The sequence below is a fragment of the Rhineura floridana genome, chromosome 7 (assembly GCF_030035675.1).
Source record: "Rhineura floridana isolate rRhiFlo1 chromosome 7, rRhiFlo1.hap2, whole genome shotgun sequence".
Classification (NCBI taxonomy): Eukaryota; Metazoa; Chordata; class Lepidosauria; order Squamata; family Rhineuridae; genus Rhineura; species Rhineura floridana.
The window spans coordinates 67,267,969-67,283,875 of NC_084486.1; the positions used below are offsets into that span (position 1 = coordinate 67,267,969).

General features: G+C 38.8%; 1 protein-coding gene across 5 annotated transcripts in view; it reads right to left on the reverse strand.

Moving 5' to 3' along the window:
- Positions 1-885: 885 nt before the first annotated feature.
- SEC23IP (SEC23 interacting protein) overlaps positions 886-15,907 on the reverse strand; it is a 54,337-nt gene continuing 39,315 nt past the window's right edge. Inside the window, exons 13-20 of one of the 5 annotated variants that reach the window (XR_009764004.1) lie at positions 15,378-15,593; positions 14,860-15,015; positions 13,488-13,590; positions 12,290-12,475; positions 10,065-10,227; positions 6,238-6,346; positions 4,020-4,511; positions 886-1,327 (exon numbers count right to left, since the gene is read on the reverse strand). Coding sequence is in view for 4 of the 5 variants with exons in the window: in XM_061635827.1 (XP_061491811.1) it covers positions 6,265-6,346; positions 10,065-10,227; positions 12,290-12,475; positions 13,488-13,590; positions 14,860-15,015; positions 15,378-15,593 (906 nt within the window). In the remaining variant the exon portion in view is untranslated. Of the gene's footprint in view, positions 1,328-2,782; positions 4,512-6,237; positions 6,347-10,064; positions 10,228-12,289; positions 12,476-13,487; positions 13,591-14,859; positions 15,016-15,377; positions 15,594-15,907 lie in introns of those variants that run through there. The other 4 variants (XM_061635828.1, XM_061635827.1, XM_061635826.1 and 1 more) reach the window with 4 other exon arrangements.

A 15,907-nucleotide genomic window follows, 5' to 3' on the forward strand; every position in this document is an offset into this window, starting at 1 on the left:
ATATTTCAATACCGTTTCAACAAATGTAAGCTATGCAAAAGATAATGAGTAATTGGTTTGCAGCATCTCTAAAAACATTATTCAACATGATACCATAAATCAGAGGTGGGGAATCATTATGGCTCCAGGGGACAGTTCTTTATCTGGCCCCATCCTGTAGGCCAACTCTGATAGGTGGGCAGGGCACCTGACAATCACATGGCGTAGTTATGGTACCACATGACTGACCAACTGTTTGTCCCACCTACCTGTCAAAATCCCTTGCATGGTGTTCTCAAGCTTCCCTGGTGGGGAAGGAGGAATGGAGAAGCGCAGGAAGGCCTCAAAGAGTAGCACTGGGAGAGGGAAGCAGCCTCCGTTCTCCCTCGTTGAGCAAGGCATGCTCCTACAGCTCATCAGCTGGTGGGTGGTTGGAAGCATGTCTTACTCCAGCAAAGAAAAAATCTCCCTATTTTTCTTTGAAGCCCCACCCCACATGTATGACTTCAGGTATAAGGTGGATGGTCATGGCTTCCCCAAAATGGGCTCATAGGACAAATGGAGAAGCCTGGCAGGCCAAGTTTGGACCATGAGATGAAGTTTCCCCACCCCTGCCATAAATAATCTCACAATATACCCCTTTAGCGGTAGAAGTCACCTCTCCAATTTGGATGAAGTATATGGCTTCAGGAGAGGCCATAAGTCTGCTTCTGTGTTGGAATTGCTTTTTAATATGTTTTTAAACCTTTTTTTTAAAGATCTCTTCAAAGCTTTTTAAAAAAATGTTTTTAAAGTCTGTTCTTATGATGTTTTAAAGTGTTTTTAGAGCTTTTGTTTGCTACCCTGGGCTCCTGCTGGGAGGAAGGGTGGAATATAAATCAAATAATAAATAAATAAATAAATAAGAAAGCACCTTTGATGACGTCTTCCACATCTGTTTTTATAGACTCTGGTCTCCATGGACTTGTTATGTACAGCCACTTCATAATCACATTGACTTACATCATATAGTCACAAGACAGAGCAAAAACTAAACAAAACTAAACTGAAAAAAATGTGAATTGTTCATCTCAAAATTAAAATTTCATCATTTTACAAGAGGCAATTTTATCACAAACTACTGAAATATACATTAAAACATTCAGTAGCTTCAGCGACAGGAAACTTCCCTGAGATAGAAATCATTTCGCTGTTAGGAACAACAAAAAAAGTCATAAACATGATAGGAACAAAGTCAGGTCTTAGTTGTTTTTGTTCATTAGGATCCAAACGCATCTTCTATATTGCCTTCTGTGAATAGTGTTTTGCTTATTGCAGTGATGGGAGAACTGGAACCTAAAATCAAGTTCTAAACCCAAAAGAAATGACCATCAATCATTTAGTATTAACTGAAGTAGAGTACCAGAAATGATAAAAATGAAATAAAATATAGTAACAAGGTCTGGGAGATCCAGATTTGAGGGGGCCCTTGGCAAAGTGCCCTCTGAGGAACCTCTGGCTGCAGGCTTGTTTAGCAGTGGTAGTAGCAAGTGGCTGTTTTAATTTCCCACAATGCTTTCCAAATCGTGCTGATCCAAGGCCTTGTGGGAAATCAGAATGGCTGCCCATTGCTGCTGCCACCAGGTAGGCTGCAGTTAAGGGGTCCATAGTAGGTGTCACTGTGTCCCAACAACTGCCCAAGGGTGCCAAGTGCTGATGCTAGGTCTAGGTTGGCTGCCCTTGCCTACTCCTTCTCTTTGCTCTCACCCAGTATCTGCCCCTTCCCTCTTTTCTGCCAGTAGAGGGGGAAGGAGAGCTCACACATGACAACACAAATCCATTACAGCCTCACTGCTATCAGTCTCATTTATCATCAAGTTGAGAAGTGGGAGGGAGATGCTTACAGCTGCAGCACTCAGCTGCATTTCCTTAGGTGGTGAATACAGCCGCTCTTGCATGCATGTGCTTTCTCTCCTCTAGTGGAATTGGAAGATTACCCCAAATTGCTACCCCAACATGGGACTGGGGTTATTATTCCATATTGTTTGCATGGAAATCCACCATTATGTCTACTTCATACACAGTCACATCAGTAGAACCTCAAACAGTTTTACAATGGGACAGAATCCAGCTACTGAATGTTGCCCACAGGATAAAAAGGCAGGAACAGAAAAAAGCTGACTGAATTTACACAAAGGACAGATTTAAGCTGCAATGCAATGCACACTTACTTGGGAAAAGTCCCATTGAATCCAGTGGAGCTTACTTCTGAGTAAACATGTACTGGATTGCAGCCTTAATGATTCTAGAAACATTAAGTTGCCAGTTCTGAAGTTCAACAGGCAATATTTGCACTATGGCGGTATTCAACTAAATAACTGTTTGAGTGCAAGAACCATCATGTGCACCCTACACCATCCCCAAATCTGCTCCGGAGGGTTGGGGGGAAACCCAGAACAGATTTAGGGGGTTAATGGGGGAAGGAAACATTTACCTTAATACTACATTGAATACAACCCTATGTGTTAAAATAGTAACTGCAACCTTAGCACCCCAATCAAAATCCAAAATCATAAAAAAGATCTAGATTACTTCTCCATCAATTCAAATGAAGTAAAGAAAGATGTATGCCTGCCAGAAAAAAATTCTTAGTGAATTTAAAATATTCAAACCAAGCACTATGTCTATGTTCTATGCAACCAATTAAAAGTTTAATCAGGTTTCAGCAGCTATTTCTTGTCAGAGCACTAAAGAATACTGAGCAAGTGAAAGGCAAATGAAATTCCTAACAAACTTTTACCTTAAAGAAAAAACTGTTACACCCTTGTCTTTTTCATATTTGCTAACATTACATTTATTTTGTCTGCCTTTACAAATTTCACTTCAGTATACTCCACACACTCAATACTGTTGTCTTTTCTTGAAAACCTTTGTTCATCTTTCATTCTTTGGTATTTTATCCAGGACGACTGAGAACACATTCTGAATACCAAATGTACAGTTCTGAAACCTGTTCAGAGACAACTTTAATCCAGGATTTATTGAAGGGCTTTTCCACTTGTTATGCTATCTGACAAGAAGGTGCTTCATCCTGCATTCCTCTCATAGAAATTTGTTCTGGTTTAACAAATGACTGAAGGAAAATTTCATTGTGATGAATGGAGCACCAAATATTCAGGACGAGGGGGAAAAAACACAGAAAACATCCTGTTGCTTTCTCAGATACAGGAACAATCACAGCAGGGGAAAAGCATAAACATTTGCTGGTATCACTGTATCTTTTAATATTAGTCACAATATTATATTTATAAAGAGTTATAAAATAGCTAAAGGTTAATATACTGCAATGAAACAAGTTCTCTTAATCTAACAATATGCAAGTTTTTAAACTGCAGAGACTTTACAGTAGGCAGAAGCTGATCCAAACAGTTACAGCACCACCTTGTCTATTTTGTACCTCATTCTTCAAGACCAATGCTGCAACGAAGTTTATATAAAAAAGTATGTGGATACACCATCAAAAACCCATACTTTTTCTTCAAAAAAGCTATTTATCCATGACAATCCACTATGTAGAAGACCAGCAAATATAAACTGTCACAATTTCATTTTAGTGAACAATTGAACTATGCAGAAAAAAAGAGAAGCAGCAGCAAAGAAGCAACAGAAGTCCAGTGTTTAGAAGCTTCTCCATTTAACCATCACATGTTTCACTAGGTCAAAGCGGGAGTGTTTTTGAAAAGGCCAAGACACCCTCTGAATCTAACCCTCAAAACACTCATCTTCTGTTGCAGGGCCATAAACATATTTGATTTCTGCAAATCCAGTCTTCAAGCCACAGCCTGATTGCCAGTGTCCAACAGATTATTTTATTTGGCTCATCCTTTTCTACTCCCTCCCTCTGTAGACTAACACACAGAGCAAGATGTACAAGTGATGAACCAGTTTGGAGCAGCTTTCTACAATATAGAGAGTTAAAGTTCATATCACAAGCTTAAAAAAAAAAAACTCCCAAGAGGCTCAGGAGACTTTTTGTTATAAAATCTTAATAGTAGGCTTACCAGGTGTAAGAAATTGCTCTATTTCAGCAAATACAAATGGTTTTATGTAGATTTGCAGTAAAGTAGTCTGAAGTTAAGTTCACATTTCTTAAAGAAATGGGAGAAATGGTTGTTTTATTAAATGAAAAGTTGTTATTGCTGTTTACCAACAATGTTGTTTTTGTTTAAAAAAACAGCCCTTGTAGAAAACACGAATTTGATAAATCTATTGACCAAGACAGATTAGAAAGATTTAATTTGCATGCCACACATTTCTTGAAGGGTCATTTATGTTTGGCAACTACTCCAGAAATGATTCACGGCTGGTAAAAAGGTATGTGTACTCTGAAGTGCAGGCTTGATTTTCTTTTCCTCCACCCCAGTTAATTTAAAATAAAAAGGAGTACAGAATTTGAAGGTTGTAGATTGAAACCACTTCTGCCATCTGTGACTATGGAATTGGTGATGCCTCTTCAAAAGGTTGTTGGCAAGCCAGAAGAACGATCAGAAATGCTGGGGGGGAATGGGGGAAAAAAATGAGGTATAAGGTATAGCAGTTTGTGTCAGGGGCTGTGACTATCAAACTAACACGCATTGAGGCAAGAGGGAAGGCTTGATGAGGAGATGGGAAGTGTGCTCAAGCCACCCAGTGTGCTTCTAATGGCCAACTATATCGCTAGTGGAAAACAGGGCTATAGTGAGTCCTTGAGAATTCTTTGTGCCCACCCAGACTGGATCATGCCTCAGTGTATGTTTCATTTTGCTGCAGTATTGTAATAAGAAAAACAAAGTAGTCAAATTACGCTCTTTTGAGGGAGTAGCCAGTAAAATGATTTTAAGGACAATGTGCTATTATGACTGAAGCAGTGTAAAGACTGCAGACAGCTGGTATGCTCACCTCTTTTTGTCATCTATTTTAGCTACAAGCTCTCTTAAATATGCTAGTACAGGCCACCACCACCCCAATTCTTATTTATACAGAGAGCTCCTTGGGGGAGTTTATATTTAAGTTAGAAACCATGTAGTGCATAAGATTAGAGGCATTTATCTGCATATTTTAAATGCAGCTTCACTTAACAAGCACAACATGAATATGTCATGAAGCAACATGGTGTGAGCCAAACTGTATATATCATTGAGTCCTGGGAGTAATTAGAGTAATTTCTAGAGCTGTGTTTTGTTTGTTTACTATAACTGCAACAGGTGATTCATAAAATAAATTATTAAGCTATTAAGTAAATGATGCTTAATATTTTATACACTGGTCCCATAGTGAGTTTAGGGAAACTGGCAGGGCCACCCAATTAAGAAGCATACAACAAATACCTAGTACAATTCAAATCCATTAAGTCTACACACAAATGCACATTTAACTGAATGTTTTGCAGTACACATTTCTTGCTAAACAATGCTACCATGATAAGTGAACATAACAGACTGGAGTTAAATGAGCTGACATATTTGATAATCCACTGAATAAAAATTAAAATGATGTTCAGTGTTTCAGAATTTAATCCTGAAAGGATATGTATACATTTAGGATTTATTTTATGTTGTATTTCCCTCCCTCCCCTGAGGGCAGGTAGAATAATTCTTTTTAAAAAAGAGAAGGGAAGCTTTGCTAGCACATGTATGAACACAAATGCATTTGCACGTCACTAAAAGATAAGCACCACAGAAAAAGCACCCAATAATCATTCCACAAAGCATCCCAATAAATGTTTTGATTTTTGCCATTGGGGTGCCATTTATTCCAGTCAATGTAATGTGTGGAAGTAAAAAATGTGCCATAGGTGTTCTCAAACAAAACCTGATATAGGAAAGTAGCCTTTAGTGTCCTTCTGATCCCCCACACACGCAGATTTGTTTTACAATATCTCACTACCCCGAGATACATTGGAATTTGGCTTTGGATAATAGAACATCCCAAAAACCATTTATGTAAGTTCTTTTTACAGTGTTGGATGATCAAAGTAACATATACTTCCAGTTTAGGTCACAAAAGAAGGTAACACTGTAAAATCACCTCATGCATATGCAGGAAATAGTTTTTAAATAAAAAGTTTATAATAGGTCCTGCGTTTGAAGCATGCTGGCAACTCTTCACTAAGAGAAACACTGATTTATTTAAAACTTCTATTTCACAAAGTGAGAGGAGTTCTATGACTTTCCTATCTTACAAAAGAAGTTCTGCACTCTCAAGAAGAGGCAACTTGTACTGCATTTATATATTACTTACAAATTCTGAATGATGGGTATCCTTACATCAATGTTGTGGCTGTTCAGGATAAACATTCATAGTCCTATATATTTCTTTTAGGAGAAGCAAAGCAGTGTCTTCCGATTCCCTGAAGATAAAAATATTTGCTGATTTGCCAAAGAACTGCTTACTTTAAACGGCCTTATTCTATTCAGCATTCCTTTCTCCAAGTGCAGCAAATGCCCAACTATGTAATCTTGCTGATTGAAAGTTTGCCACCATGGTACTGTAATCTGTTCTTTTTATTACTTTTCAAAACCATTCCTCCCACACACCTAAAACATTCTGATGCTGACAGCTTCATTTCCTCAATAGCTTGTGTGTTAACTTTACATTCCATGACATCATACCAGCTTTACTGTTACAAGCGTAATAAAAATATAGACTACTTGGGCATATTCACTGTATTCTATGGGTAGAACTGTGGTCTTTTTCATCCTCTATAAACTAAAACATTTTTGTTCAGATGAGCTTTTATGGATTTATTTTCATTCCAGGTTCTGGCTATTAATGCCATCATTAAAAGCAAAGTAAATCAAAGATTATTGTGTTATTTTATTGAATTACGAATGCAGCTCACATTGAGTTCCTTTGAATTCTAAGAAGAGAACTAGAGTATAAATGAAAATATTAACAAATTATTATGATTTATTCTAGTATGCAAGAAGTCTTATAGGCAGCACCTCATCTTATTTAACTTCTGTTCTGACCTAGTACTTGACTTTGTTAAAAAAAAAACACCTCTAAAACAATCAAGCGGTATATAAATTTTGTTAAACAAATAACTAAAATAGTCACTCTACCACTGAACTTTATTGCTAGCCATTTCAACATCACTGTTCACCAAAATGTAATAAAGCTGAATATCAAGAAATCAAAGACCATGTACTTCAGCCTCCTTCTACAATACACAAACATCCACATGCCCCACAATAAATCATTGTACACCAGGGTGGATATAAATTGATTTAAAGTGTTTTTAAACAATGTAAATATTAAGTTTCTCTTAAATAACAACAAAGTTAATATTAAATAATCTGAATATAAACATGTTAGCCTTATAGTTAATCACTAAACTTCATTAACATCTCTACTAGAAACACCATGTTAAAGAAGAACCAATTTGATCATTTCTCACATATCAATATTTACATTCTACCTTCCAAATATAGGCATTTCATTTTTACCTGCTGAAAATCAACTGCTCTAGCCTACCCATTAACTATCAAACTTTGCTTTGCTCTATCTTTGCTTCAATCTACATCTGCCAAAAGTCCTTCTTCTGTATTCTTATTAAGGTGTAGAATCCCTGTCTTCTTTTCAACCTGGCCATCCTACCTATCAGTCATGAGCATTTCATTTTTGTTTGTATTTTTGCGTGTGAGGGTGGGGCACTCACCTGAACTCCCAACAGCTGAGTCACTGGTACTTACAGGGAAGGAGAGGGAAAGGAACAAGGTGTCAAGGAGGTCAGCATAGTAAAAATGCATCAATGGAGTCAATCTAGTCCTCCTGCCAGTGGGTTTGAACAACACTGACCTCCCTGCCTTCTTGCCCCTCTCCTTCCTAGTAAGCCGCAGCAACCTAGCTGTTGGGAGGTCAAGTAAGGCGTGGTGGGGCAGCAGCACTGTCCACTACTGACTTCACTGTTAACCTCAAACATTACCAGGAGAGCTAGCTGTAAGACAGACACTCCTTCTCTCAGTAAACAAGGAAAGAATGCAAAATGTATACATTCTGGGAGGAAGGGCGGGATATAAATTTAATAAATACATAATAATAAATAAATAAAGTCAAAAAAGCAGGTGCAAAGCCTGCTGCTAAGATCAAAGTCATGTAAATAATACTTTAGTTGTAAGTTAACATAGTTTAGTAATCTGATCTGAACCACTGTTTATGAAATTATCAATGGGAAATTTATTTAAACTGGTCTTTTTCTTGCTTATTTAGAATATGATTCAAATCATGATCTAAATAGCCTTGATTTAAATCAATCTACCTGCTCTACACAATCCAAAATGTGATTGAAAGTTTTTAGTAACTTTTAAAAACAATGTCAAATAAAATTTGTCCAAGTTAACCTTGAACAAGACCATCCCCAAACATGCACAACATCAATCATTCACGCAGTGCATTTAATGCTAGATTCTTTCTCCATAGATGTCTAATTTAATCATCATTGTTATTGTTATTTATAAAGTTTTCTACGAGTTGTACAAAGATTGAGGGGGAAAACACAGTTCCTGCTGAATAGACACTATATAAAAAGGAAAAAAATTGGGAGGAGGGATGGAGGTCAGAAAAAGTGACAGTCTGCTACATGAACCCTTGCACTTGCGCAACCTTACACTGCCGATTGCAGAAAACAATTGTAAATATTACATCCATAGAAAAGGGTTCTATTTGTCTTCTCCCTCAAGGATAACAAATGGAGCTCAACAAGCAAGCAATCATTTAGCCCCATCTTGTTATTGAGATTTAAAAGGACTTTTAGGAAGCCTACTAATCTTTTAAATTTATTGACCAAATGATTTAAAAAAGCTCAAGACCACCACCTTATGGAGAATAACATACAATCATCTTCTCAGCATAGACCAAGCAAAACAGATTCTAGCATTAGTCCCACAGGAAACACGCACACACAGACAGACAGACAGAGAGAGAGAGAGAGAGAGAGAGAGAGAGAGAGAGAGAGAACAAGCTTGACAACAGAGAGTCCTTTGGAGTATTAACTCTTTCCTACCTCAAGCAACAGGAGAGGAAGACAATACCCACTTGGGGGTGTCCTAATGCTCACTGGAGAAATAAATACACACTTAAAATGCCCACACACCCCTCATTATCTATAACCACACTGTTAAAAACAACTATTTTTTTGCCTCTGAGAAAGCACTTTTTACTGGTATACATCAGGTATATTTCTCTTGTACCCAAGGCTTTCAATAAAACGTTAACACAGTCTCAGGCCTAACTCCAAGTCCTCATTTTCTCCATCAAACCACACCGCTGTAGACAGCTCCAGGCTTGTGGGGTTCCTGCAGAAGGCTGTGCTGCACAGCATTTGCACCCTCCAGTGGTCTGCCTGGAGTGCAGCATTTCACATTTTGTTTTGTGATTGCCATCACAGCACTGATACAGGGACAGCATCCCTTGGCTTCAAGCTGGTGTGGCATGTTCCTAAGCAGGTTTACTGATGAAACCACATTACTACAATGACTGATCTATTTTCTGCCATGCACAACAAACCAGAAGAGTGTGCTGTAAGCAAATTTATTCCATTCCTGAGAAACCGAAGCCAAGCTAAAAAGTTACAGTTAAAAAAGTATCTGATACAAAACCGACTTTCTTATGAACAAAAGAAGGTGCAATTTGATATATGGGTTTTTATCTTCAGCAAACTGTGTTGTGTGCTGATATATATATATTTACTGTAATGTTCTGTTCTTCAGTGTGGAAGGCATAATGCAGAGGGGCAGGGGTGGAATACAACCAGTAGCAGCCCATGTGATTGGAGCACAGCTGCCCACCTGACATCTTCATTGCTGCTGTTTACCTGGACAGAGCAGAGGCTGGAAGGGAACAGAATCAAAGTCATGCAGCTGCATCAGCGGGAGTGCCACTGCCGATTCAGCACTCCCTCTGATGCAACTGCAAGGTCCCAATTTCATCCCCACCCTGTCTGGGTAAGCTACAGCAATGCTACTGCATACAAATCCAAAAAGCCAGCACAGAAACAGCTAAAATAAATACAAAGAAGAACCTGAAGTTGCATAGATATGCATCATATTAGGATAAAAAATTATTACCAGTAGCACAAATGACTCTGTAGGGCAAACAAATATTCATTGAAACTTTCTATGGGTTTTTCTTGCAGTACATAATCAATGCGGCGTCCTCCATTTAGCAAACCAACTTTTATAGTCATGTCTTCATCTTTCGAAAGATCTGGACTTTCAGCTATCTTTTCTGCTACAACAGAAAGAAAGAGAGCATGAGAATTACAAAATAAATTAAACCTTTGATCAATTCTTAGTTCTCCCTTTCTGCTCTCTTCATTACAGCTTCTTTGTTTCAAACTAAATGTACTAAAGGGTTTTCAACTGACGCACAAAGGCAAAGAATGCAACAAGCTGCGGCGGAGAGCATCAAGCTGGAGATGGAGATGGACTACAGAGGTGGACTATGGGCCCCTGATGGGCCTGGCATTGCAGCCCTGTCCTGGGATCAAACAGAAGGGCAGCCCCATGCTCTGCATGCTGGCCTCTGGCTCCCTGCAGACTCCCGGCGCGGAGATGCCACCGCTCAGCCCGACAACCTCCTGGCGACCTCTGAGAACCGGGAGCAGCCCTGCAGCCACTGCTGCCTTACCACCCTGCCTTCGCCCACCTGCTCCAGTATCAATTCCATCCACACCCAAGTACCTCCGGCTTCTTCGAGGAGAGCCTCCTCTCCCAGGCCTCTGCCCCGGGGGGCCTGCTCACCCTGCCCTCCTCCTCGCTGGAGCTGTTGGAAACCGAGCCCAAGCGGGGACGCCACTTCTGGCCTCCCAAATGGACGGCCATCTATGCCTGCTCCTATGCCAGCTGCAAGATCTATATTAAGAGCTCCCACCTGAAGCCGCACCTCTGGACCCACACAGGTGGGGGCCCCCACTGGGTTGCCCCATGGCCTTCCTACATCCGTGGAGACGCCCTGCCTCCATCTCCAACTTGGCAACACCCTGTTTGTTTGTTTCCAAGGTGGCTTCTGCCACCAAACATACCTGAAGTGGGGCTCCCTGTAGCCTAAGCCTGGGGGGGGGGTTCTTGGCTATGATGGTTGAACTAGTAGGTTCTGCATTTTGGGGACAGGAGGGGGGTAGCAGAAAATCTATATTTGAGTTGTATTGTGTGCTGCGATTTTTATCGTTTTGTTCTATTTATTGTATTGAGTTTTGCTTGGTATGCATTTGTACTGTTATCTTTATTCTGTATATGTTTTTGAGGTATTTCTTTTGTTTTTTGTAAGTCGCTTTGAGTTTCATTTTGGAAAAAAAGTGACTAATAAATATAATAAATAAATAAATAAACCTGTTGGAACATGGTCTGAATTATTACAGCTGTGGGTTCCTCCTAAATGAACACAGTGGTAAAAGCTTGAAGTATTGGCCATGGTATGCCAAAGTTTGCAAATAGTTAAGAACAAAAACATCAGTCAATATTTATGTGGATGTCATCATATTAGTTCACTAATGAAAAAGTAGTCAGGATCGCCCCCACAAGCAAAAGCAAAGCAAAAAACCACACACTCCCAAATCCAAATTAAATTGCGCAACTTGATCCAGATACCCAAAGGAGCCTCTGGACTTATGTGTCTCATAAGTTCTTCATGCTACTTGGCAAACTACACTTGAAATGGTTCAAAAGAACTTTGTGATAATGTACACTGGGGTCTGTTGTTCAAACCTAAAAGTCAAAGCTAAAAGGAAAAGCTGCAATCAAGCTTGTGTAATTTAGGTCTTCAGTACTTGCCAATGCAAGTACATTAATTCCATCTGATTATAATAGCACATGTTTTGATATCTTGGGGCTTTGACAAACGCAACAAAAACGATATTCACCACAGACAAACTACTCGTCACCCAAAAGAATATTACCTGAAGAGGGTATTACAATGGCCATTCATTTCAAGGGAGATACCCCATATGTATATGGTCAGTATATGAAACGTGTGGAGCTAGCAAAGTTATGCTTTTAATTTGGCCAACAAAAGTTTGAAAGGGTTGCAGCAAGAAATGTGAGACAGAACTATCCTTCAGACAAAATGTTCAAAGTTAAAATAAATTAAATATTATAAGATGATGTGTTGGCAGAATTGTTCAGAGGCTACAGGGTTTGATATTCAGAGTCAGAAGTGACAGGTAAGAATCTAAAGTAAGCCTAAAGGGGTCAAACTTAACTTCTTAATGAAAAGAATGATAAACCTGGGACATGTTCCAATCACTTAAATCTGATAGCAATTACTGAAAAATAACAGTCATGCACAAACTAACCTTCTACCTCATCTTTTTCTTCTTCCTCTTTAATCTGATGAGCCACTTTCTCCAATTCTGCCTGGAGTTGAATGGAGGAAGTATGAGCACGTGCAAATTCATTAAGGGTTTGCCAAGCACTTTTCAACGAGCTAATAAAACCCTGCTTCAGGTCTGATCCCATCCGAGAAAGAGAATCTTTCAATTCTGAAAACAGAACCATTCTCCAACAATTAGGAACACTACAAAAATGATGAATTATAAGGCATAAGCATTATTCAGGAGGCACCAACTTGTTTAGAGAACATTTAGAAGGAAAAACTGAATATAACTTCTATGAAATGAGCTTTTTTAAAAGTTCTAAAGTGAACTTGATGCAACTAGTACTTTGGCAGCTGATACCAATAAATGAAATACATTAAGAGCGCTAGGACATTATGATCTTACACAAACACAATAATGCAAAACAGCATTCATAAAGAGACATCACAGCATACTACTACCATGTCTCCTTATCCACCATACCAAGACATGCGAAGACCCCGAAAATACATTCTTCCTTCAAGGCCCAACGGAAAAAAATGATAATTTGGGGAGAAATGTAGTAGGTGGGGAATGCACTGTGAAGTATTTTCTCTTTCAGAAGGGTCAGTGAGATTATGTAAAATTAAATCACAGGGAATTTCATTTCTGAGAATGAACTCTATCTCTAAAAATGACTTTCTTCTGTTGGTGTATTATAATCTACAACAATAGTGGAGAACTTCTAGCCCATAGGCCTCTGAATTTGGCCTGCAAGGTCATTTTGGGCAAACCATGCCCACCTCTCAGTCACCTGACATCAGGCATGGAGGTCTGTTACCTCCAATCTAAGCACTCACATCACTAAAATCACAGTAAGCCTTTGCTGCTGCAAAGAGCAATCAGTGGCTTCCCTTCAATCCTAGTGGTCCCACAGCATTATAATAAGAGAAATGCTGCCTGCTCTTTGACAGTAAAAGGGGGCATTTCCTTGAGATTCTTCCTTTGTATCCTCTGCTAGAATTCAACTTTGAATTACCTGAGCTCAGATGATTAATAGGTAGGACATCATGTTTACCTGTCAAAATGGTGGGCCAGTTCTGGATTCAGCCCTCTGACCAGATCCCCACCTCTGATCTACATACTATTTATATACTCAAGTAATATATTAGAAAATATATTAATATACTTTGTTTACCAAGGTGAAGTCTTTTTCTGCCTTTGTGATGTGGAATAAGAACTGGTTTTGTGTCCAAATCAGGAATAATCATAGGTTCTAGCCTATAAGCCACTGGATCTAGCTGGAAACAAAAAGGAAAGTGATAATAAATTTAGGCATCAAATACAGTCATTATCCAATCATGTGTTCCACGCATCAAAGTGAACTTTGGCTTCTCATAAGCTACTGATGCCACATTGCAAACAGGTTTTAGAGGCGAAAAGGCTGTGATATGGCACGGGGATCTGCTATTCAAACATTACTGGGCATGCTCCTCAAATTACAATTGTAATTCACAGACTGGATTTGTCCATAGCTCTGCAAGCACACTATGGTGCATATACACTTCTGATTAATATTTCAACTTGTTAGTTGCCTAAAACAGGGCAGTGTCCAAGCACCTTACAAATGAGTTTAAAAACACACAAAATTGTTAAGAATGGTCATCAAAATTTGACATAAAACATAAAAACACTCACCTCCAAACAAAAAACCTATCAGCAATTATTAGCATATTAAAAAACCCAAAAGGTGAAAATCAAATCTAAGTGTTCATTATTCAGTTGTGCTGTGGAACACAATCTCTGATCCATATACAAGAGCTCTGACAAGCGAGAGGAAGAAGCCACACTTTTTTCATTGTTTAGGAAATACCCACAAAATTTCATCCAACATGGAACTCAAAGAGACAGGTGCACACAAAGTTCTGTATGTACATACAATCTTTCTGCTAAAGCAAACTGGCTCATAATTTAGATTTGCAAGGACCAACTCAAACCAGAACAGGAAGATGAATAATATTAACATCTATCCAAATAGATTTAAAAACTTAAAAGCAGGAAGAAATTACTCCCATTCCCCAGCAACAAGCAGAGAGCAAATATAAAATATGCTGAGATATTATTAACCAAGAACAACAAAATGACAGGAAACCTATTTTAAAAATAAATACTTCTATAAAATTTAATAATGCAACTAAAAGTGTGACCACAATGCAGTGCAGAGATGCAACATAATTAAAGCTGCAATCATATAACTATTTACCTGTGAGTATGTCCCAGTGAATTAAATGGGACTTATTTCTGAATAGACATGTATAGGTTTGCACTGTTGTTCCACTGATTTGCATGACAGATCAGGACCACTGTACATAAGGGGATTTAGTAATCATCTTAATACTCCTAACTAGATATACATTCTTACAGAAGTATCTGAAAGTGTACCAGAAATCGGTTCCTGTCTAGCATATTGTTTTCCTGAGCTTTTAAAAAGGTGCAATTAGGAGTTAAATGGGTAGTCACTCTATAGCCCTTTCACTGAAAGTGACTGAAAATCTGCACTTCTCACTAACCGGATGATAAATGTTGAAAAATCCCTTGCAAGTGGGGAGCCTGTAGTTTTCATCGATTTTTTCCACTCCTCTTACAGTAAGAAATACACCAATTGGAGAACCCAGAGCAAAGAATTTTTCTGGCTCAAAGTCGAGTGCACTGTATACCACAGACACCTGGAAAGCAAAGTATAATCAAATGATGACCAATACCTTCTTCATATGTTAGCCAGCCCACTTTAGATCAATGGGTACATCCCACAAAACAGATACAGGAAGTCTCGTCTGAGAAAAACAAAACAAGCCTAACCAAAACATACTTTATTTTAAAAAAATGTTACTGTGGAACAGGTGGTATGCACACTATATTCTCTTGTACTTCAGCAACTGAGGTGTATCATATGCCATTATTCTCTGGGCCAGGGTCGCACTCCTTGCACAATGTATGACCTGGTCATGTGGACAGGACCGTGTGCTATAAAGAGGGAGTTGCATCCATTAGGAATGATGTGGATTATTTTAATTTGCATAAAACGTACCTGACCAGTACCCACTTCAAAATATTCATAGTCTATATGTGCAGATGAAACTGAAGCTCCAACTGGAAGTTTTCTCTTGAATTGATCTTGGAGCATACCAGATTCTGAAGATGCAGTAAAACTGGCCACCTTCTTTGCTGCCTGAGCAGCTTCTTCCTGATTCCGTATCAAGGCATCCGCTGCTGCCTTTTTTTCCAGTGCTGCTTTTCTCCGTTCCTATTGATGCAAAGAGTTTAAAAACTGGGGGAGGGGGAAGGAGAAAAACCACCAGCACCTGATCTATCCTATTTATATTAAATATTACTCTCAACCAGAGCTTGGAAGTAATTCATTAGAAGTAACGAATCACTTGTAATTCATTACTTTTTTGCAGAACGAGTGGGTAATTCCTTTACATTTTGATTGTAATAGAACTAGGAGTAATTTTATTACTTTTGTGGAGTAACTGTAATGTTTCCAGCATTACTTTTGAGCATTACTTGGGGGGAGGAGCAGGGGAAGATTTTGCTCCTCTGATCTGTGGATGAAAA